This window comes from Perissodus microlepis, chromosome 6, assembly GCF_051167445.1.
Source record: "Perissodus microlepis isolate ML-2025 ecotype Zambia chromosome 6, ASM5116744v1, whole genome shotgun sequence".
NCBI classification, from domain to species: Eukaryota; Metazoa; Chordata; class Actinopteri; order Cichliformes; family Cichlidae; genus Perissodus; species Perissodus microlepis.
The window spans coordinates 5,584,091-5,608,083 of NC_140466.1; the positions used below are offsets into that span (position 1 = coordinate 5,584,091).

At 40.4% G+C, this 23,993-nt stretch overlaps 1 protein-coding gene across 8 annotated transcripts in view; it reads left to right on the plus strand.

Moving 5' to 3' along the window:
- Positions 1 to 1,116: 1,116 nt before the first annotated feature.
- Positions 1,117 to 23,993, plus strand: part of ctnnd1 (catenin (cadherin-associated protein), delta 1) — a 30,311-nt gene continuing 7,434 nt past the window's right edge. For 4 of the 8 annotated variants that reach the window (XM_084930360.1, XM_084930357.1, XM_084930363.1 and 1 more), the window contains exons 1-15: positions 1,117 to 1,220; positions 10,104 to 10,251; positions 13,387 to 13,461; positions 13,553 to 13,678; positions 13,901 to 14,190; positions 14,303 to 14,393; positions 14,678 to 14,868; positions 14,946 to 15,198; positions 15,930 to 16,001; positions 18,001 to 18,151; positions 19,742 to 19,943; positions 22,083 to 22,200; positions 22,342 to 22,498; positions 23,297 to 23,314; positions 23,634 to 23,699. In XM_084930360.1, the coding sequence (XP_084786486.1) occupies positions 10,111 to 10,251; positions 13,387 to 13,461; positions 13,553 to 13,678; positions 13,901 to 14,190; positions 14,303 to 14,393; positions 14,678 to 14,868; positions 14,946 to 15,198; positions 15,930 to 16,001; positions 18,001 to 18,151; positions 19,742 to 19,943; positions 22,083 to 22,200; positions 22,342 to 22,498; positions 23,297 to 23,314; positions 23,634 to 23,699 (1,951 nt within the window). In that variant the 5' untranslated portion in view covers positions 1,117 to 1,220; positions 10,104 to 10,110. The other 4 variants (XM_084930358.1, XM_084930359.1, XM_084930365.1 and 1 more) reach the window with 4 other exon arrangements.

Genomic DNA, 23,993 nt, shown 5'->3' on the forward strand with positions numbered 1-23,993 from the left:
CAGAGTCTTTGCCAGGCCTGTTGCAGACCCCGGGCCTTATGTTTGACATCTCTGCTATAGAGGGAGATGTTTTGACAGTCATGCAGCAAATTTGTTCTTTTTTTTAGCCAGATTACTGAAGATTTATGAAATAAATAATGCAAATTTATCCTAAAAATGTTTTCATGGATTGCAGCTGGCTCAAAATCACCAAAACATATTTCACGGAAGCTCCAACAGACAGTTTAAAAAAAAAACAAAGTGAAAGTGAGGAGCAGTTTGATGTTATCAGTGTCCTACAATGCTGCCGTAGAACAAAATAATATTTCAGATATCTGTTGCATATGGCCACTCTCACTGTTTCACTATATTTTCAGTACTGATAAAGGGATGCTGGGATGCTGCAAAGGAAAAAACATAAGTATTAAACAAAAAGTATTAAACTATTCCACTGCGTAAATCTGAAAACGGTCTTACAGCTGACCTGTGTGGGCAGAAGAACACAGAATATCATTTACCATTAGATCCCGAATAATCAGCGGATCGAATTTACATACTGTCACTAACTCTGGACATTTTTGAATGTTTGCCATTTATGCTTAATATTTATCAAAATCAGTATTACATACTGTAAGATTCAAACATTAAGACAGATTTGATCTTTTGTTGCATTAATTGTTGCATTTAGGATATTTCAATATTGTACATTATAGATCTGAGAGAAGGGAAAAAACAAATATTTAGGGACCTAACAGTAAATAAAGTTCAGCACTATAACATTATGACCACATGAGGGCAACGGGAGATCTCCAAAAATGTCACCTGCAGTTTTGGAGGATAAAATATCATAGAATTTTATCCTCCAAAAATTTCCACTGATTGAAAGTTGACAGATTGATTGAAAGTTCACCTGCTGGAGCGAGTTCCCATGGAAATTCCTTTTTTTGTTCCTTTATAATGGAAGAGAGCAAATTAAATGGAGACAAACAGAAGCTTTTTTATATTATTACATGAATAAAATAAATCATTAGTATTGATTTGGAGTCAGACATACTGTCAACAAATATTATTACACCGTTTTTTTTGTGTCTATTACATGAAGCTATCCTGCTGTTGTCTGTTCTCCTCGATGCTGCTCTCTTTTTCTCGGGAGCTCGCCCCCACCTCTCCCCCCAGCAGAGGAGGAAGAGCTGAGACAAGTGAACAACAAGCCAAAGCCAGGCAGACAGGAGACTGTATAGGTGGGTGTTTTCCCCGTCTTCATGTTGAGTGCTCTCGCTCCGCGGCGCTCAGTTCGTGTGCTCTCTTTTAGGGCGTACCTTCGACAACGTAGAGGTGTTTTTTGTTGTTTCATCCCAACTCTTTCTGATATTTGGATCGTGTCAGCGCAGCAGCGGCGACAGCGGCAGAGGCTAAGCTAAGCTAGGCTAGGCCTGAATCTCCCATCTCAAATACTTATGGACTTTGCAAAACAAACCTAACAGTCTCCAGGATCGGTAATGGTTTGCCTTATGGTGTTTATTTTATTTTATTTTGTTTTACCTTTTGCTCGATGCTAGTTGTTTAGGATTTGTTGAAGGCAGATTTTGTTTTTCTTAGTGAACTTGATTGTTGTAGACACCGCGCTAGCAGGCTAGTGAGGCGCAGTAGAAGCTAATTACGTTAGCACTGGCTTGATGAATAACTCTTGTAGACTGAGGCTCGGGGAAAGTTTAAGAAAACTCATAACATGAAGGTATGAACTGGAGAGGCAAGGGTATAAACGTACTATGCACTCCGTAAACACGGGGCTTTGTGGGTTGAATGGTTTGTGGTTTTGGTGAGCTGGAAGGTGTGCAGTGCTATTACATTACACGTCGAATCTTCTGTTTACGAAAACGGCGAGGTTTTAATGAACAGCTTCGTATTGCCGTTTTTCCCCGAGCTAGCTAGGGGGCTATCCAGGGCAGGTGAGAGAGAACAAGGAAGTGGCCAGGCACCTGGCTGACCGCATCGTAGCTTTTAGTGGAGTCAAAGTCCAATCTCGGCTTATCAATTTCCTATTATGTTACGCCTGAAACGCCCATTCTCGGTGGACTCTTGGCGCTTCCAGGTGTTCCAGCGCCTACGGTGTGTGCTTGTGCTTTTAATTTCGTTCATTTTAGTCACTGTTTATTGTTTCTGCAGCTGTCTTTTGATGTGGTTTGCCAGGTAGAGGAGGAGAGAGACGGGATTTGTGGTGTTGGTTGTTGTGGTGGCGGATCAACGGCAGCCAAGGACAAAAGCAAGAACCTGTTGTGTAGGTCTGGACGGGGTGTGGTAAGGTGGCTGGCAGGCGAGCGGGAAGGTGTGCTGGTTCCTTCATTATTCTGCCCCTTGTGTAGACGCTTACAACATAGACGTCTTCTCAATTTACTGTTTTACAACTTATTTACAGAGGTAAAACAGTAAATTGCCAGAGGGAGCAGGTGTGTGTGTCCTTGTTTAGAGTGAGCTTTCAGTTTTGATTCATGTGGCTTCGTTGTGATGTTAAGAAAAACATTAATATCACACAGACCAGCATAAGTTAGTGTTTTCAGAGTTGATCTAAAGTAACTGGATTGTTGATTTAGTTTGACACAGTCAGCTGATTGGACATGCCTGACATATTCCTGTTCATACCCTGCAGGCATATCTGTTTGAGTTTGTTGGGGCAGAGATGGAGGAGATTGTGGACAAGTTTGAACAAGTTGTTTGCTGTGATTTGCCTTCTCAGAAAGATTTAGAAATGAGGGACAGGAAAAAAGAAAAATCTGAAGTTGGGCACTTCTCTTGCTCCTAACCATGTTGTCTGTGGAGGCTGAAGTCTTGCTGCTCAGCCAGTTGTTTTAGCCAGGGCTATCATTTGTGAGTCTCTGTAATGACGGGCTTTCAGAGAAATACCATGGGTGTGTCCCTTTGACTGACACACACACACACACACACACACAAGCTGGGGTTTTCTTATATTTGCTCCTCCTCCATGTCTCCCCACATATCTCTCTCTTCCTCAGTCTATTTCCAGCAGTCACACCTGCAGTCTGTTTTTATTTAAACTGAGCTCTTCAGCTGGGTGTGCATGGGAGATGTGTGATAATGGGTGAAATCAGAGTGTACAGGGTATGAAGCTGTGAAGCAAAACAGCCGTACAGCACCCTCCCTCTGTGCTGGTGGTTATTTTCTTGGAAAGGTTGAGTTTGGTTTGCACGTTTATGAACCTCATGACAGCAATTTAGAAGTGATTGCACGCTTGTTTGCGGTTCACTTGTGGCAAATCTTTACCAATGGCTGAATATTGGATTTTAGTTTGTGTGACCATTTTTTAGTGAAGCAGTTAAGAGGGAATATTTTGCTGCATGCATGATTTCTGTGTTTTCTGGTAGTGATATTGATTAAAGCTAAAATATGAGGGTGACTCTTGAGCAACCTTTACAGGTAGGTTCAGGGATGCACTGATTGGAAAATTGTGGTCCTAACGGTACAACTCTTTAACAGCATTTGGCTGACAGTTTTGTATCTTTGTAATCTTTCCCACCCCTGTTTGTGTGAGAGAAACAAAAATTCTCGATTGTTAACATTTGAACATTTAGCCAATGTGAAGTGATGTGACACAACAGATAAATATCGGCCGCTTGAGATGGGCAAATGTCATCTTTTCTGGATTCAAAAAGCTCGATATGTCGGGGTATCCAGAGGCTTAATTAAATCTAGCACTATCACAGAGCACACAGCAGAATATGATTATTTGATTACATTTAGTTGACTCACGATAAAATCTAATTTAATTTAATTTATAAATGTTTGTTGTTGAATTTAATGACTTCATAGCGGCCAGTTGTCTAAACTTTGATGACTTAGTGTCAGTTTAGGGAGCAAGTGTTTGAGTGAGTATTTAGATACTGTTTCTAAACGGTCAGTGGTAGTGCTGGGCAATTAATTCATTTTTAATTTCCATCCCATTTTGGATTCCACGGATTAATTAATCAAGACAAAAGAAGTTATGTTTTGCCCTTCAGCACATTTCTCTCTCTCCTGTACTTTTGCCACTCCTCTGTGGCAGGTTTATTTCAGTTCACAGTTATTTATTTATGTAGTTTTTTCATTCCAGTTCTAATTCAAGTTCAGGCATAGTCACTTAATTAAAAAAAGGAAAGTGCGTTCTTTTTTAAGTTTAATAAGTCGCTCTAAGGTCTCTGAGTAATTGTGTTAAATGCCAGTATCAATGAAAATTGCTGTATTTAGGATTTTTGCCATAATCGAGCAGCCTCACTTTGTTCAGAGAGTGGCCTTTTGATTGATTGATTTGGTTTCTTTTCTAGTTACCAGCTCTATTTATTAATTTCAGGAAGGTTTAGTCAGCTTTGGTGAGATGGAAAGACGAGCTAACGCAGATGGAAATGATTCTGTTCTGTGACATAAACTAGAGCTAAAAGAAGTTTAAAGTATTTTTTTCCATGGTTTTCTTGTCTTTTCTGGAATTAGCATGCAGGCTGCACTAGTTGTAGAGTATGTTGTTGTTCAGTTAATTACTAATTAATTAACTGACCTCTACTGGCTTTGTATTAAACCAAGCAGGTAGAGGTCACTCCTCCATCTGTTTTATATGATATAAAGTTAATGTGTTGGACTCAAAGTGCGTTCTTGGAATTGTTAGAAATTTTCTTAACTTTGACTTAATAAATAACAAATATGACAAAAATAAATATTGTATTTGTTGATACCACCTTATATTATAAGTAGAGGTAAGTGATATGTAGTTATTAAAGTAATGCTGCTTTTGAGACTAAGCAGTACAACAAAAATGTATTACAGTGACTAATGGCATCCTATCAGTATCAGGGTTTTTCCTGGTTCAAAATGAGTCTTTGAAGGGCAGCTACACATGCAACCGCAGTTGGTCTGCATGTAGTTAACACAAAGAGTCTGTTACCCGATTTAACAGACGTCTGTGCTTTTTCCTGTCATTTTTAGCCACTTGGTAAACAAAATATTATTTTATGCGTGATTAAATGAAACCCCACCTGCCAAAAAATTCAGTACTGGGTTTTTGTTTTTTTTCCTTTGGGGCAAGGCTAATAACTCCCAAAAACTGGTGGTATCATATCTGTAGTCCTAGCTCCAGCTTCACGTCCACATATTTGAACTTATTTGCTCATTTTTAGACTCGAGCTGCAGTTAAATGGCCCTCCGCTCAAATGGGGCTGCGCGTTTCCTTCTCACCAAGAATAGTACACTGGTGTTGTGCAGATTGGGCAGCTGGCCTTGTGGTGGTCCCTGCAAAGTGTGTGGGTGTGTGTGAATGTGTGCCCTCCACAGCGTGCCCACGCTGTACACCACATGGTGGGCTGTGTATACGTGTGTGTGTGTGTGGAGAGGGGGTGGTACATGGTTTTACTTTGATGGGAAAGGTGGTAGTAGTTGGATGTGAGCCAAGGCTACACAAAAAAAGGAAAAACTAAACTAACACACACGGGCCAAATCTCTGAGTGACCATTCAAATGAGGCTGAGTCAGCAGAGCATTTGGCCAAGCCACAACAGCATTTTACCAAAGCTTCACCTCAGCTGTGTGTGCGCGCATAGACAGGAACAGGGTGTATTTCAGCCTGCCACAACCACCAGTGACAAACTCCCTCAAATAGCCGTGATAGCATATGATAATAAGGCAATTCTCCAGACTAACAAACTGTTAGCAAGTTTTCAGTGAGTAGTGGACACAAACTGTGTGCGCGCGTGTGTGAGTGTTGTGTGGTAGCTCTGGCTGAGTAGTAAGTGGTTTAGCAGTGTAATTCCAAGTCTATCCCATTAGCAGATACAATTTAGCGTTGCTGCTAATGGCCTTACAGTAGATTACAAAAGCATAATGGCCAGACTTTAAGTGGCAAAAGCCATTAAACTTTAAGAAGGAACTACTTCCTGCCACAAGAATGTTAGTGGTGTGGCTCTCATGGCTGTAGAGGCCGTGTGCATCTGAAAGTCCATTACACTGAAGCGCAATCTTCATCAGTGCTAACAAAAAGTGTTGATGTTTTTGACAAAGCCTCAAAGAACATATCCTAAACCATGGCGTTATCTGGTTTGTGTGATGTTAGTTGATTTCCATTTTCTGTAATGCCGGGTTCAGATAATTGTCAGAGTTTAGGCAAGTACATAGTAATAATATATAATATGACTCCTTTTTGTGTCTGTAAGACATGACAGACTGCTCCCTGAAAATAAACATCAGGAAGGAGGATGTAGCAACCACAGTGGTGTGTTGTACCATTTTGCAGTCCCACCGAGGGACAACAGCAACTTTCCGTTGGTTATGGTTCAGATCAAATTATGATCACATGATGAGGCCTTTAACCATCCATTCATTTATCCATTTTCTTTCACTTTCCTGGTTCAGGAGTGCTGGAGCCTATTGCTGCTGTCATAGGGTGAACAGCAGGACACACCCTGAACAGGTTACCAGGCTGTCACAGGGCTAACACAGCTCTTGTTATTATTGCCTCTAGGGAAAAGTAAGATATGAGGCAAATTCATATTCTAAAAGCTGATGTATGCGGTGAACCACAGTTCATCTATAAAGTTCAGCGGAGTGGTGCAAAAAGATCCCTACACTAAAACTGTTGAGGCTTAGAGAAACAGAAATGGCTTTCTGACAAGGATGTTGTTACCCTCGAGACCATACAACATTACCATCAATATTTTCCATGCCCGTTGGCTCGCCTAGTCTCCTGTTACCATTAGTTGTTGAATGTTGCTGCTTGGTTAGCACTAGAAATACCAGTTTGTTAAATTAATTATTTGCTTATTTTATCAATGTACAAAGTTCTAAGATGTTGCACAGCTACTTGTGGGAACACCTGTCTCTCTGTGATGCAAAGTTGTAAAGAAGCAATTTCTAGAAATTTAGAAAATGGACACTTGTATTTAGGCTGAATCAGAGTAGACTGAGAAGAAAACAACTCGACTGGAGCATCGTTGATGCACGTTATGTTAACCTGCAAGGAAGGGTTCTGGTGCTAGCACTGTGTGTCACACACAATATCACATTAGTTTACAGTCTTACGCACAGCTTAAAGTATGATAATCAGAATGTTTGGAATGGGTCTTGACTATATGCACAATGCATGTATGGCAGATGTTTAATGTCGCTTAGTGTTGACTGTTCTCTTACTTTCAAACAAGTCGACTTGATTTCCTTTGTATTTCTAAGGTTTAAACGTCTAAATTTATTTTGAGGAACATTGAACAGTTGGGATTAAAAACTGAAGTAAACTAATGTACCAGGTAAATGTACCAGGTGCCTCTGGCAGAAACTCTGTGACACTAAAACATCTGTTAGTTTGTGAGCCCCGGACGCCCTGATTGGGTTGTAGAAAAAAAACAGTGCCTGTGCTCCGTTTCCAAGATTTAAATGTTTGTCTGGGGGGAAAACATTGTTGTCGAAGACAGATGAGAGCAGCACAAAAGAAAGAATGAAGGGCTCCCTTTTTAGGACAGCTTCCAACAGCTGAGACAGGATATGACACGCTGAATCTTACTGTGGAATGTATGACAATGGCAGGACGTGTGTGTGTGCATGTGTTTTTTTTGTGCGGCTCATATGCGTTTGTTCAGAAATGTGTCTGTTTACTTTTCCAGGGAACAAAATTAAACAGCATTAAATTTGCCTAAAGCAGCTGCGTATCTGTTTGAGTATTCAAGGATAAAAGCGGTGTCAGCCGGACTCACTTGCCACCTTTATTTAGTCTCTGACCCACATACACTCACACACTCGCCCTCACACAGATGTGAACACACACTTGTGCTGGTGTAAGTGTGCGCTCGGGCTTTTGACTGGAGTCTTTGTTTGCTCCAAGCGTCTTGTATATTTGGATGGAGAGCAGATTTGATCTACATGACTCAGTGAACTTTGAGGTACAAAACAGTTTTTGCTCTGGTTTGGAGAAGAGCCACACTCCTGTCATCTCGTTATTAGACAGACACTGCTGAAGCAATCATCTCCTAAATTCCTCATTCCTTCCTCACCAGTGTCCCTGCTGAGGGTCAGCGTCTCAGAAAAAGGACTTTGTCATTGTCTTAATTTGGGCTAGAAGGACCTTTCCTTTTTATCTTGCCTCTGTAATTTAGGCTTAGGTCATCTGTGGTTTTTCATGATGCATTTCCTTCATAAAGTCCAAGTTTATGTTTAAAACCCCCCCAACAAGTTTTGTACTTAATTGCCTTTGCAGCTACAGCTTTTTTCTTTGCTAGCACTTTTCTCTGTTGCTCAGGATTTATTGCTTACATAAGTAAAAGTTTTATATAAATCTGTTGGTTATTTTGAATTGTATGAGCATGTTGCAGGTTTCATCTGTACTTTGCCAGACAATATTATTTATATTCAAGTAACTGGTAAACCCACCATGGTTGCAAAGTTAAAAGCACAGTAGGAGGAGCAGGGAAGTTCTAGTTAAAAAAATTATTTACATTTAAAGTCTGAAAGCCATTCAAGCTTATGTTTCTCTGAGATTCTTATAGTGTGACTATTAATCAGATTGTGGCAGAAATAGACTTTAACATTGGATCTTTTTTTTTTTTTTTTAATGAAGCAGGATAGTGAATCAATAGCACTAAAGAAGCTAACATCTTAAACTGAGCTAGAGACTCGAGCAAGAACTAAAGGCAGTTTTTATTAGGTAATTTGTGTATGGGAAGCATCCCTTTAGGACTTCCTTCAGGATCTCTTTGGTAAGAGTAGCAAATACCTGCATTGGAGTGGTTACTTCTGAGTGAGGGTTTTTATGCCTTTCCACTGTAAATGCACATGTAATGAGAGCAGATGCAATGAATGTGGAAAAAATTAGATAATTTTAAAATCACACTTACTGTTGTAATCTAAAGTGTTTTTCATGTCTCAATATATTGTCATGTCATCTCTCTCTTTCTTTCTTTTTTACGACTCATTTTAAATGAGACATATTTTAGCAAAGATGATGCTTTATTTTAGTTACAAGTGAGTGGAGAGACGGGTGTGTTACACTTGGGCTTACAGTTTCAGCTTTTTAATAACCTTTTAGAGTATACATGCACTTTGAGGGTTGCTATTTTAAATTGTTTGTTATGAAATCATTGTTTTACTGGTAAAGCTGCATGTGGGGCATTAACTAAAACGATTTGGAGCCCCCTTGTTTAACACATCAGCAAACTGTGGCAAAGCATAGTTTGCTTTCCTATAGCAATATTAGACCAGACTCCCTTTAGAGTAATTGTGTAATCGACACAAAGGTGGTCAGTCAGAATTGGAAAAGTGGCAGGGTCTTGTCCCACAATCCATACAATAATTTAACAGGTAAATTAATGAGGTTAAATACAGATGAATTGTCTAGGTAATTTGCATGTATTCATCATTGTCATGGCAGTATTGAACAGTGCTTTCACACATGTTGAATTTTTCCCTCGTCAGGGATGCAGGCCTTTCTGTCATCTCCTTGCTGTGGAGGTCACACCCTGAGAGTTTTAAACACCTCAGGCTTTTTAAATTTAGTTTAACTTGCTGGCGTGACTCTTGTCTCATGATATCTCTTCTCTCTGCTCTCGCACTCATTTCCCGCTTCCTTTCTCACTTCATCTGCATTTTTGGAGTGAGGAAGTGCTAACAAGCTCCACACGCTGCAGCTGAAAACACGCTGTAATTCTCTCTCTCATCATGCATCGCGCTTATTATTTTTAACCCAGCACAGTAGGTGGAGGGGAAAAAGGAAAAAAAGGTGATGGGAGCTTTCATCCATTTGCTGGTTCCACCTTGAGTTTGAATTGAATAATCTTTTTTTAATGAAATAAGTCTGCTTTCTTTTTACTGCTCATCCTTGCGGCATTTCTCACACATGCTCTAACTTAAATCACGTTTTCTCGCTCCTGTTCCCTCGTTGATCTCGCCTCGCTTTGCCTCCCTGCATCAGCTCCAGCTGCTTTTTAGCCTCTAAATATCAACTTCATTAGCACTTCCCAGATACACTGTGCCAGCTGTTCTTTTTATATGTTTTGTACTTGGGTGATTCTGTCTGTTCTTTGTTAAATCCTGGTGTTGGTTGAGTCTCATCTTGCTCTCTGGTGTTGACTCTGTCCTATCCTTTCCTGTCCTTTGCTCTGCTCTCAGCGTGTGAATGGAGCAGTGTGCGAGTACGGCCTCCCTGCTGGCCTCGGTGCGGGAGCAGGAGAGGCAGTTTGAGATGCTGAGCCGAGCTCTGGAGGAGGAGCGGAGGTCGTGTGCTGGCACCTTGCCCCGCCCCCTCCCCAACATGCAGGTAACACCAAACAAACCCCGACCTACCACCACCATCCCTCACGCATTGTTTTCCATCGAAACACCCCTTGGATTCATCTGTAATCCGAGCAAGTTTCATCCTCACGGCCACCCCCATCCTCTCTGTGTGGACTGGGGTTAAACATGCTTCCTCTCTGGGTTTAATCTAACTGGACTCTTGATAACTGCTTGAATTCTGCTTGAGTTTTCGAACTTAAGTTAAGTCAAGCGAAGACACCTTTCAGTAAAGCCTTTCGAGGAGGTATTTTACACCTGCTGTTTCTCCTCGCAGTTTTTACTCACACTTTTCCTCCTATCATCCATCTGTCCTGTTCTCCATTTCCTCAGTAAACCACCCATTCCTCATTCAGCATAAGTCTAATCATCCTCATCATCATATCCTTCCATCAACCTTACAAACCCAATGTGTTTGCATGCAGAACAGTCTTATTTAATATTTTGTCTTTGTTTTTTTTCTTGATTTATTTTGGGTTGAATTACAATTAAAGTCTGAGAAGACAAACAAACAAAAACATTTTTATAAATCCACTATTTTTAACAACTTAAGTAATCATTTTAAATATTGTTCATCCCAGTATTGGTCAAAGTAACTATGCCAGTGAGACTAATGCATTATTACATTTATCAGACATCTCAGGGGGAAAATAAAAAATAAATAAATACAAATTATACGTTGCTGCAATGTTTTACAAAATAACTGCAACTTGTTTCCAGAGTTGCCAGAGGCTTCTTCCTGTTAAAAGGGAGTTTTTCCTTCAAACTGTCGCCAAAGCATTTGCTCATAGGGGGCCAAGTGATTGTAGGGGTTTTCTCTGTATTACTCTAGGGCCTTTACCTTACAATATAAAGGTATCTCTCTGTTGTTCTGATTTATATATTTAAAAAAAAAAAAAAATAGAGAAACATCCATCCATCCATCTTCTGCTTATCCGGGGCCAGGTCATGGGGGCAGCAGCCTAAGCAGCAAAGCCCAGACCAGATTTTTCTATTAGAAGCCCATTCTGAGCCCATTCTGGGCTTCTAATAGAAAGACATATAAATATAAAAATTGGATAGTGCGCCTATTTAGCCTTTAGAGAGCAGTGGAAATTTGCAAGAGAGGGGATTTCCAGAGTAGCCTGTGGATATCAGTTATCAGTTAATGTTTGCAAATGCAAGCTAAACTGACAACAGCCTTTGGTTTCAAGATTGTGTTTTAGCTAGTCCATTAAATCCATATTTTAGCCTTTACGTGTCCAACTCCAGGCCTGAAGGGCCGGTGTCCTGCAGGTTTTAGAGGTGTCCTTGATCCAACACAGCTGATTTAAATGGCAAAATGACCTCAACATGTCTTGAAGTTATCCAGAGGCCTGTTAATGAACTAGTCATTTGATTCGGGGTGATATCTAAAACCTGCAGTTTAGAGCATTTTTTCTGAATATTAAAATACTCTGCTGTCCCTCCAAAGACGTTTTGGGTTCCACCAAAGGAAAATTACCAGGATGAGATTTTTCTTTAAACTATCTGAGGTCTACTTTACTCAAACAAAAAATAAATGGTCCAAAATAACAGGAAAATTATTTTTTTTCTCACTTCAGGTAACTTTGACCTTTTTCCTTAAAGGTAGACGGGCTAATCATGCTTATACAGAAGCTTATTGTGATCCAGGAAAACCCCTGTTTACCTGCATACACCCAGACTCTGCTCAAAAATAAAGAGAGCAGAACGCTTCCTGTACCAAAAAATATGTCTGTCTTACTTACTTAGTATGCAGATGTTGTTTCTGTTTAAATTAATATTTCATTTTGCTAGAAACAAGACTTCACCTTTGCAGTAACAACCAGCAGATTTCATATGAGACCAATGCCCTGCCTGGGCCGCAGTCAGACTTTGAGTCAGAAATTCTCTGTAAAACTGTTGATTTCTGAGAATGATGCACTCACACACCTTGTTTATCTTTAGAGTCAGTTACCTGTTTCAGAGTGACTTCATGCTCTGAGTTTACCTCACAGATGCCTACGCTCACTCATTCTTTCGCTTTCTGATTGTACAGCCATTAGCATGCCTGAAAGAGCAGGTGTGTCCTTGCTCACACTTTTTGGCCCAGAGGAGGCCTTTGCAACATACCAATTAAACTTGGTCTCTTCCTTATTTTCCTTCTGTCTTTTGTCACTGTAGCATGTTGGCATGCCTTCAGTCCCAGGCTAATAAAGAGCAGTGTGTGTCACAGTGACAGCAGAAGAGAACTGTAGTCTGTTCTAGTTCTTATCGCTGCTCTGTGTTTATATAGCCCAGAGGCTTTCAACATGCCTCTGCCACTTTCTCAAGGCAGCGCACTACAACCTCAGTCTTTACTGACAAGTTCCCACACGCTCGCCTCTGCTCGGTACTTTCTGATCTTCTCTCTGCCTGAGCCTTCATCACAAGGCTGTTTTGCTTATCTACGTGTTGCCTGTAAGAGCTTGGCTGCAGTTTTATTGCACCTCTAACCAGCACATTTTTCAGCATGGTGTTCACATCTTTTCTTGTGTAAATTTGAGACTACGGCTTTTCTATCAGTATGACACATATTTCTAAATCAGGGTTGAGCAATTACCCTCCTGGTTGTGTCCTTGTAGTGAAGATTGACCTGCTGTAGTAACAGAGACAGGGCTCCATCTGTGGCTGGAATAGAAAGTACACCACACCCCATTGCCACTCCTGGACAGGCAATGTGGATGGTGGTGACTTGCATGAGGAAGTCTGATTTCTACAAGTCTAGTTTTCTTCACCTATTCTCTCTACCATCACCTTCATTCATAATATATATATATATATATATTTTTATTTTTACACACTTTTTTTTAAGTGAAAATAGGTATTAGAGTTAAGCCTTCTATGACTTTATTTGATCTCGATTGATGTTATAAGTTAAAATGAAAGTTGGCGATGGTTGCGACTCTTTCGCTTTTGTTTGTTTATTCTTTTTTAAAACTTGGAAGCATGTATATCTATTGCATATTGCTCAATATATGTGGAAAACCTGCTCTGTCAGTACTGTTGTCCATGTTTGCTCATGGCTACATACACTCTTTCATTTAGTTTGTGTGTTGGGCCGTGTCATGTGTACTTTTTTCTTCTTCCTCTATTTCTACAGAACGGCCGCATTCCTTGTGATGCAGACATAGAAAGGCTGACATTGAACGAGGGTTACATCAACGGGACACATCACGTAAGCACCTTTCAGATAGTGTTGATCCAGGGTTACTGAGTGTGTAACCTACATTTGAATCTTACTCTGAAATGTATCCAAATGTGTGCAGTTCAGGATGGAGCCTGGTCAGGTGGTGCAGGAGACATTCACGGTGGAGGAACAACCCCAGCAGATGCCACCTATTGTGTCTGTGGAGACCAGTGAAGATGGGACAACAAAGCGTACAGAAACCACAGTAAGATCTAGATGCTAATAGTAGTCACTTCTTGGAAGGAGTTTCCAGCTGTAACACAAGGGGAAGAGTGGCATTCTGGCCAAACTGGTTCATTCTTGTTTTTGTTCTGGTTTATTGCAAGGTTTGCTTTGGATGCTATCTCTGTAAAGCAGAAAAGTTCATACGTGTAATTATTCAGCATTGATATCTCATCTCTTTACTGTCTTGTCATCCCCTTCTAAGGTAAAGAAAGTAGTAAAGACTACCACCACCCGCACAGTCATCCCTTCTGTGTCAGACACACTGTCAATGGATGGTGGAGGCTCTGTGACAGGTGGATACACTACACCCGCGGACCGAGTCTACAGGCAGGGCCCTGGAGTTGCTGTGCCAATGGACTACCCCACTCAAACTGTGCCCCGAAACTACCACTACGGACCTCCAGTGGGACCTTATGACGACTACCGCGCTGGACCTCCATCTGAGGTCTATACAAGCCTCAACAGGGGAGCTCACATGGATGATCGCTACAGGTAACATGTTCAATGAAATTCCTGTTTATCTAGGCTTCAAGGCATGCAGATTGTTTTTAAACTTTTCCATGATAATGTTTTGTCTCATTGTCAACCTCCTCCTCCTTTCCAGACCGGTTCATCCAGATGGGTATAGGACTCTAGATCCCAACTACAGAGCCCCCAGCAGGAACCAGTTGGACCCCTATGCTGCTCAGCCACAGGTGTGTTAAGCAATCATTGCCCAATTTACTCTGGCACTTTTCTCTTGGCAGAATTTTACTTTGCGGGAATTTTACACACGACACATTCTTCTGGCAAGACAGTGAGAACATAAGAAGAAGGAATTCAAACTGTCTCCAACACTCCCTTCCCACCAATTAATTGTACTGTTATCATAATGTGTATGTCTGAGTTTCCAAGCTCAGACACAAGCCACTGAAAATGTATTTTAGAGTGCAGCCATAGTTTCAGTTGTTTCTGGATCACAGTCTTTGTCTCTGTGTAGGTTGGGCCTATGGGAAGTGGTATGGAGCTTTCCTCCATTCCAAGGTTTGTTCCAGAGCCATACGGTCTGGAGGATGACCAACGCAGCATGGGCTTTGATGAGCCCGACTATGGCATGGCACCTCCAATGCATTACAGCACTGTGCCCCGCAACCCCCATGCTTACCCTCGTGCTCCGCCTCGCAGGACCGGGTAAGTTGTGTGATCTTTGATTTTCCATAATATATTTCAGTGTCAGCCTTTACAGATCTCTTTCTTTTTCCTCTCAGGAGCTATGAGGGCCTCTTGGATGGTGACATGAGCGGTGCAGGAGATTACTACTGGGGTGGTGGTGCGCCACTGGCTCAGGGTGAAAGAGGGAGCATGGCTTCATTGGACAGCACTCTAAGGAAAGGCCCTGGCCCCGGTGGCTGGCGTCAGCCAGAGTTGCCTGAGGTCATCGCCATGCTCAACTATAGGCTGGATCCCGTCAGGAGCAACGCAGCTGCTTATCTGCAGCATCTCACCTTTAAGAATGATAAGGTAAAGGATCCGAAAACAATGCAAGCTCTTTTTTTTTTTTCACCGTTATAAAGTTTGTAAGGTTTTATGTTTATATATTATTTTTTTCACTAGATTTAATGTTTCATTTTTCTCATTATAATGTCAGCTGGATATGTACAGGGCTGATTTTTAAGTAGTGGACTTTAAGTCATGTTGAAAGCACATCTTGTAAGCACATGATATCTTTTCAGTTGGTTTTCATCTTTTATAAAAGTGTCGTTTTTATTTCTATTTATAACTAAAATGTTTTTTCCCTCACTTAATTTTAATTCGTGGTAGTTTGCACAGTGCAGGAATGATTGAGACGTGATTTAAAACAAATAGAACAGACCAGAGCTAAACTTTGAGCATGTCACTAAGCTTTATAAATATAATCAACGGCAAAATCGGAGATAATAACTTGTAAAATAGCACGAGCTGACAGAGCCATTTTTGATTGTTCCAAGGGCTTAAGAAGTATTTTGTTTTGTATTTTGTGTGCATGCTTTTTCCCCTCAATGTTGATGGGAAATTCCCTCACTGATTAAAATACTTGAGGTTTTTATTGTCTTTTCAATGATTTTTCAGTGTTTCTCACTTGTTACTCTGTATCCTTGTTTTGGGCCCTTGCTTGTCTATTCATTCTTGATTTAATAATTGTTTTGCATGGTTTCTATTTAAATAATATAACAAATGCCCATTCACACTGTATCCCTCCTTTTGATTTACAGGTGAAGTCCGATGTGCGTCGTCTGAAAGGCATTCCAGCACTGGTTTCTATGCTCGACAACCCACACAGAGAGGTCAGTTTGTTGTTTTTCTCCAAGGCTTTCTGTTCGCTCTTTGCTGTTCTGGAAGGTTGTTATGATTGGGCTAAAAGCGAAGCTTAAGGGATGAAGTGTATTTTAAACTGTGAGGACAACGTGAACTGTAGATTTACCTGTAATACCAAATGAATGTGAGCTATAAACAAGCTGCATGTATTGGACTTCAAATCCTGGAGGGCGACATTTGTTCTAAATCCGGTTTTGGCCGAAACATTCAGTGGTTTTTCTCCAGTTCCCTTTCATTTCGGTCTAGTTGTGGCAAAATTTTGCTGATGTTTGTAAGGGCACTACCAAGGAAACCACATCATGCATTCCAGTCCCGAGGCAAAGAAGCATCTTAATTTCACATTTCATGCTCCGTGGCCAGTGACAGGTTTGAAGTGTGTGTGTGTGTGTGTGTGTGTGTGCGCGCGATAACTTGCTGACTGAGGAAATGGGTCACACTGCAAATGCATCTTCTAAACATTTGAAAGTGGTTTTAAAGAGTCCATCCAATAAGTTTGTGTGTATGGAAAAACGAGTCTACATTAAGTATAATATAATGAAAAAATGGTCCAGGAATGCAGACTATTACAACTTTCAAACCAACAGCGCAGAAAAAATTCTAGGATGTTTGTTAACTTAGTGGAAATAAAGTGGAAGTATTGCATTTTTCCTTTTTATTTTTTTCTGTCATAAACACCAGAGTTCACCACCATTGATTATAAATCGGATACAAATGTTCTAATGTTGCAAACCATTGTGCATTTCTTCTTTTTCTGTAGGTTTTCACATTATTAGCCATACATTTATTATTATATAATACATACAAGTTTTAATACAGACAAAATGCACAAAACAAAGTAATAGTTGAGGTATAATGGCACTAATAAATACTATTATTGAAGTATTGTATATTTGTGGGCCATAATTACCATGTTGTAAATATCTGATATTCTGACCAAATATGTACTGTGATAAAGGTGGTTGCTCAAATTAAAGATGCCAAGTTTGAAATTTAGGCTACTTCTCTTGGATAAGTTGAGTAGCTAGCTTGTGGTCATCCCCAATGATGATGCTTTCTTGTTGTCAGAAAGAATTGTAGCCACATTAAAGTGAAATTAAGAGGCTGTTTGCATTTCAACCACAATAGAAACACATTTAGAAATAGAAATATAACGCAGTTACAAATAGTCTTTATGCAGATAAACTGTTAGCTTAGTTTGCTACCATCTATTACTTTAGCAGCTTTAGACATACCTTATATTTTTTACTTAAGGCTAAATACATCAGCCACACCTTCTGTTGTTGTAATACCGGTGTTCTGAGAAACTGTCCTACTTTGGCAAACCGTCCTACCCGTATGATAATGTGACGGTGACTTCTGACTAACCCTAACCATAACAAATATTCACAATGGCTTTAAAAAATGAAGTAAATCTGGGTTTTGTGTTGTCCGCATGCGCAGCGTATGCGCAGAAACAATGGGTAGTTGTTTCCTACCCGATCCTACCCTACTTTGTGAGGTAGGATGGATTCCCAGAACACCGGCAGTGTGAATAGGTTTTTTTTTTGTTTGTTTGTTTTTCCCAAACTCTGAAAAATATTAATATATAAGGATCCAGTAAAATTGAGCAACTGGATGAAAAGAAAAAAAAATAATTTTCTTATATATAATTAATTAAACTGTGCATCATGAAAAGCTACACTAGTGGAGACCAAGAACAAAACTATGAGTCTTGAAATGAGCATAATAGTTCCCCTTTAATATTTCTTTAATGTGTAATTGTGTACAAAATGCAGCCAGCTAATTTACCACTAATTGTAGTAATTACTCGTATGAGGAGCTCTGCCCAGACCTATTTAATGCGTGTAGTGCAGTTTTGAGGTCATGACTGTTTCTTGCTAGCACTCTCCATGCATTTGAAATTGATGCCTTCAAGTACCACTCCATCGTGGCTGATGGCGCATTAAGCTGTGCTCGTGTATGTTACAGGTTCACTACGCAGCCTGTGGCGCACTAAAGAACATCTCATATGGCAAAGATCAAGACAATAAGATTGCCATCAAGAACTGCGATGGCATCCCGGCTCTGATCAGGCTGCTGAGGAAGACTCATGACCAGGATCTGACGGACGTTATCACAGGTACACGGTGCACAGAGATCCTGGGCTCTGTTTTCAGTCTTGTTCAGTGTGGTTATTTACTTTTGTTAAGGTGGCTATTATTAATTTAGTTAATGTGTGCCAATTTAGATTTTCATACTAGATAAAGCTGACAATTGCCACCAGTTGGACAGCTATTGGACATGACTTTGCAACCCAACAGAAGTCATTTAGCCAACTGGCAGCAATCCCACCAAGAACCATGCAGCTCCCTGCAAAATCTCCAAAATCCTACACCAACATAAACTTTAATATAAAATGTACACAAATTTTGTCAGGTCAGGATTTAAAACAGATTGTCTAATTAACAAAGGGTCAACGTTTGTACTAATACATGTCATACAACCTAATTTAAACTGTGCATTTTAAATGGGCAATAGGCTATATTGTTGCTTTTCATTGTGCAATCAACATTTATTTCATAATGTTATGGCTGTAGAATTGATGACACTGCCAAGGTTTAACGTGACAGTGATGTTAGCTTCGCTTTCACAGTGCAGCTCTGTCTGCCTCTGGGACCAAATCTCCACATTGCACAACCAAAATAATAAGTTGGTAGGGCTTTTGTTTTCCATGGAAACTCCTGGTAGCTAAATATGGAAAAACTATCGGGGGGGGAAAAGTCTTCTGTTGCAGGAGGCAGAAAAAGGGAGGGAGTGATGCAACCAAAAGTAAAGCAAATGAACCTTGGACAGGCAATGTCTTGGACCTAGGGGATCAAAAGCCACATCAAGTTGGCATTGTGCCAAAAAGAAATAACGTAGCTCCTGCTTACTTATTAGCCAGCCCAGCGTTTTTAAAATATTTTTTGGAAGGGCTCTGTTTATTCATTTGCTATAGGATTCCTGAGTTTGCAGAAACCTTCAGTACTACAAGAAGACTTGATGATGATCAAAATATAGTCCACAGGGTGTATCCTGCATATAAAAAATGTTGGCACTTCTCAACGACATTGGCCCTCTCCCAAAGAAATTTTTACGAAGGCTGTGATAAATCTTTAACCAGTGTTTTTAATGTTTAATTTACTCAGGCTTAAACTCAACTTTTTATGATGTAAAAGAAAAACACATTTCTTTTGAGTAAGCCAGCGTAGTCACCCCACAAAGGCCTGCTTGAGCCAAGAAAAACCCTGAACTGACTGTAGGATGTATGTAAACTTGTGTGGAAATAAAGTGGGTGTATTGCATTTGTCTTATTTTCTGTCACACACCGAGGTGTTACAGTACTCCAATATTGATGACAACTGTTATACTAATGTGCAAAAATCAGTCATTGGGTGATTCCAATCATTTCTGTTGAGTCAGGCAGCACAGACTCTTTCTTGTTCCTTTGGGACCAGTCACACTTGCATGTGTAGCCACCACACAAAGGCTGAGTCCATTATAGTAATAATATATTTGTGCTTTATTAGAAAACAATATTTACAAAGTTTTAATCATTTCTCAGTGATATCAGTTGCAGGAAAAGTGCAAAATTCTCACTGAATCTTCTCGTCTGCTTTGGTTTTTTTTGGGTTTTTTTTTGTATGTTTTAAAAAAAACAAACTTTTTTTCTTCTTCTTCTCCCCTGAAGGAACGCTGTGGAACTTGTCGTCTCATGATTCTGTGAAAATGGAGATTGTGGACCATGCATTGCACGCCCTCTCCGACGAGGTGATGGTTCCCCATTCAGGCTGGGAGCGAGGGAGCAACGGAGCAGGTGGTGGGGAGGAAAACTGCAAGCCCAGACATCTTGAATGGGAGACTGCCCTCACCAACACAGCAGGCTGCCTGAGGTATGGAGCAAAGGAAGGATGGAAGCAACATTAGAGAAGCAAGATATGTAGCTGGGAAAAGAAAGTGAAAAGTTGCCAGGTCAACAGATTGACAGAGCAGTGGGATGTGTGAGGGAGGATGGAAGCAATGATGCGCTAACAGAGCAGAAGAGCAGGAATTGCATCATGGAGTAGGCATAGTGAAGATGGAGAATGATGGTAGTCATAATAAAAAAATACTGAAGACAAATGTCTTCAGTCAGATTAAACTCAAAACTTTTTCTTTAAAAAAAATAAAATATCAGACCTCTATTTACTTGGTCTTTATAAGATGCTATGTGTAAATACATACATGTGTAGGAGAAGCATGTTTTAATTAAAACAATCTTTTCTGTAGAAGGAACAAAAACTCCAAGCAGATTCAAAAATTCTGACTTAAAAAAGTGAGTATATTGGAGTGATGCATCAAAGATATTTTTCATGTTAAAGACTCTTACTCTAATTACTAGTACATATAAACACTTCTGTGTTAAATGTCAGTTATATATCAAAGAAAAGAGCAATTGCCCAGTAACTGAGCTATCAGGAGGGGAGGGTGGGGTGACAGGAAGGGAATTTCAGAGATGTACGGGGAGGGGGGCAAGCAGAGGACAGTGGGGCATTGACTTTTCTAGTATAAACAGTATGTTCAGGCATGTCTCTCTGTTATCTTGGATTTCCCTCAGCCATAAGTCTAATTAGAAAAGGGTTACTCGCAGGTGTGGAAACGCATCTTATCTTGAGGATTTAAAAAGTTCAGTATTTACAGAAATGGTTCTGGACAGCATCGTCAAATATCAACCTGACATTACGCAGGAGATGCCAGAGCTAAACAATCTCTTAAAAATTGGGCGGTTGTACAAGCATGTTTGTGACATAGTTAGTGCTGGGTCACTACGCCCTTTGACCCAAACAATTGTAGCACAAGTTGTAATTGGCCTTCCTGCAGCCAAACTCTGCAATTTCTCAGGTCACGTTGTTCAGACCAGTTGAAGAGTAGAGCTCACACGGAGTGGGAATGCCAAGCTCCTACAAGCTTTTGTCCATTTCTAATTCCACTTAACAATATTCAGACAAACAAGAACGCTCTCTTCATTGTTGCCAAATAGACAGGGAGTGTTGTGCAGAGATTTTGTGTCAGTGAAGCTTCAGTTGCACTGCTGGGTTTAATGGTTAATTTAAGGTCATTATGAGTGCAGTTTGTTTTGCCTTAATATGTATATACACAGCAATATGAGTGCCTTAATTATAGTATAAATTATAGCCAGTTTTGGGCATGTGGTAGCCACTATCTACATATGGGTCATTGAAACGATGAGTGTGTCATTTCTGTTTAAAGCTATTTTTTTTCTTCTTTTTTTCAATTCAAGACTTGCAGGAGATCTTTGACAGAGAACTTGTTTTCTGCAGAGTATTTAATGACTGTATTTACTCAGGAAATTCCTCTTTAAGTTTTAATACTTAGTGGATTTTCCTGAAAATATTCATCTCTGTGACTGTAAACCTAACCTTTAGTTTGACTTTATGATTTCGTGTCACTTCACTGTCGAACTGTAAACGATTGTCTTGCTTTTTTCCGTTTGTTTGAAATATGTTTAGCAAATTTCAAGCGTTGTTTTTTGGAAACCGGGACACTCTTTTTCTTTTTCCTGCCGCAGTCCTGATTTGATTCAGTCAGCATTTTTTATTTTAAATGTGTGCCTACCGCAGCATGTAAATAAACTTCTCAAACTATGTAGTGAAGTCAGATGAGTGCCCTGTGCAGTGAAAGAGAATGTGTCCTGGTATTATGTGAAAGGGTGTGTCTGCCGACGGGAAACATAAAAGACGAAAGGCCACAACACTCAGTTTTCCAGCTCTCTTGAATCTTTTAAGTGCGGCTGAGTCAGAGAGCAGTTGAGAAAATTGGCCCAGAGATGTAACTCGATCTTGTCAAACTGTACTCTCTTTGTAAACTAGTACATTTAACAGGAGTTTCATTCAAACTTAATGGGGGTGTGCTCGGGCATTATGTGCTGGAATCCTTTTGTAGTCACTATAGCAGACTCCTTCCGCTCCCCTTTAACCTCTTCTAATCTGCGTTCTTGTTTCTCCTCTTTATAACTTTCCTCTCGATTAAAGAAATGTGAGTTCAGAGCGAAGTGAGGCGAGGAGGAAGCTCAGGGAGTGCACGGGATTGGTCGACTCGCTCATGTACATTGTCAAGTCCCAGATTGACTGTAAAGATGTGGACAATAAGGTATGTGGAATCCCAACTGATTAAATCCTTTGACACATTTGTTTGATCCTTGTTGCTTTTGTGTGTTCAGTAACATTTACCTGTGAATTTACAATGAGAAAGGCGGCGTTTTGATTCTTAACTTTCTCTCCATCTCTGCAGTTGACAGAGAACTGTGTGTGTCTGCTGAGGAACCTGTCCTACCAAGTGCACCGTGAAATCCCCAACCCTGAGCGCTACCTGGAGGCCACACCAAACCACCAAGGCCCCGCCTACTCCAGCAATAAGGGCAGTTGCTTCGGTTCCCGCAAGAGCAAAGGTGTGTGCCTTAGACAGACAGAGATAGCGTAGTTTTCATTCAGTATCGAGAGCATTTGGTGAGGTTACATCATCTCACTGAGCTGATACTTGCACATGCACACAATCTTAGACAAACGCACTTACACAAACAAAGCCAGTCATCAGCACAGGAATGTTAACCCCTCCCCCCCTTAGAGAAATCTTATCCTCTCTTCAGCTGCTCTGTTTGTGTTTCACCGAGAGTATTGATTTGTTTTTGTCAGACTACAGCCCCCACTACAATTTGCTGGCTTTGTATTACAAAGTCAATTGCAACAACCATGTGTTAATGTTGGTATAAATATGTCAAATGTTTAGTTTTTTAGTTTTATTTTTTTCCCTTTATTTCTGATTTGACTCTTTACTTTTAGAAGATAGTGACTGATGATATAAGAGTGAGTGGTGAGGTGGTAGGGCACAACTTAACTCAGGCTGCTGCAGGAGAGGCATAGGGCAGCCCCCAGGTAGTTATTTTGTGTTTGTAGCTACTCTACACTTGTACGTTATTAATACATTTGATGTACAATTTTATGTGAATATGAAATTACTTGTTTGGTTTGGGCGTTTCCCTGCATTTGCTTTATCTGGCCTTCATACATGGCATGTCACATGCTGATTCTGTGTGGTGGCAGTGCTGCTTTTGGGGTGTAAACAGGTGTTTACTGAGTGGCTCAATTACGGCTGCTTTCCTTTTTACTTAAATGCTCTCTCTTCCTCCTGTTCTGCTGCTCTTCTCTTTCCCCTCCCTGCCCTACATCCTCCTTCGGCCTGGCTGCAGATGAGTGGTTTTCCAAAGGTAAGCTTTCTTTACCTGGCTATGCACTTTACTTCTGCTTTGTACTTTTGTCTTGGAGTGGGAGCAGTAGGATCATGGCTTAGATAACAGAAATGTTTTACTAGCACTAACATGCTCTATTTCTTAATAGCGGAACACTTGTAGAACGTGCACTGTAGTTTTTAAATCTTCGTGTTTGCCCTGAAGAGCACGTGTCTAACCAAATCAGAACACATGTACTAACAGCGCATGTGTCAGTCTGAAACAGCCATCACACTCAGCGTCAACAGCAGATTGTTTTGGCATTTTTGTTGATGTTAATGTTTAATGTTGCTTCCAGGAAGGAAAGATGAGGATACAGCTGATGATACAATAGACATTCCAAAAAGGACCTCACCTGCTCAAGGTAAGCAAAGGCTCTATGAACACCTTTTATTGAATTAAGCCTTTATAGAAATGGGGTTCAAAACACTGAACGTGTTGTGGTGACAGCGGTCTCTCATTCAGACGTAATCCACCTTTAGATGACTGTTTGCCACAGCTCCATTCACAGGCAGACACGTAGAGAGGATGTCATAGTACACCTGAGTTATCTCTTATTTGTTACAAATGCCAGGTAAACTTGGTGGTTTTTTGACACCAAATATGTTCCTTGTCAACTGATAAAGCGCTCAGACTTCTGAAAATGTAGTTTGCTCTG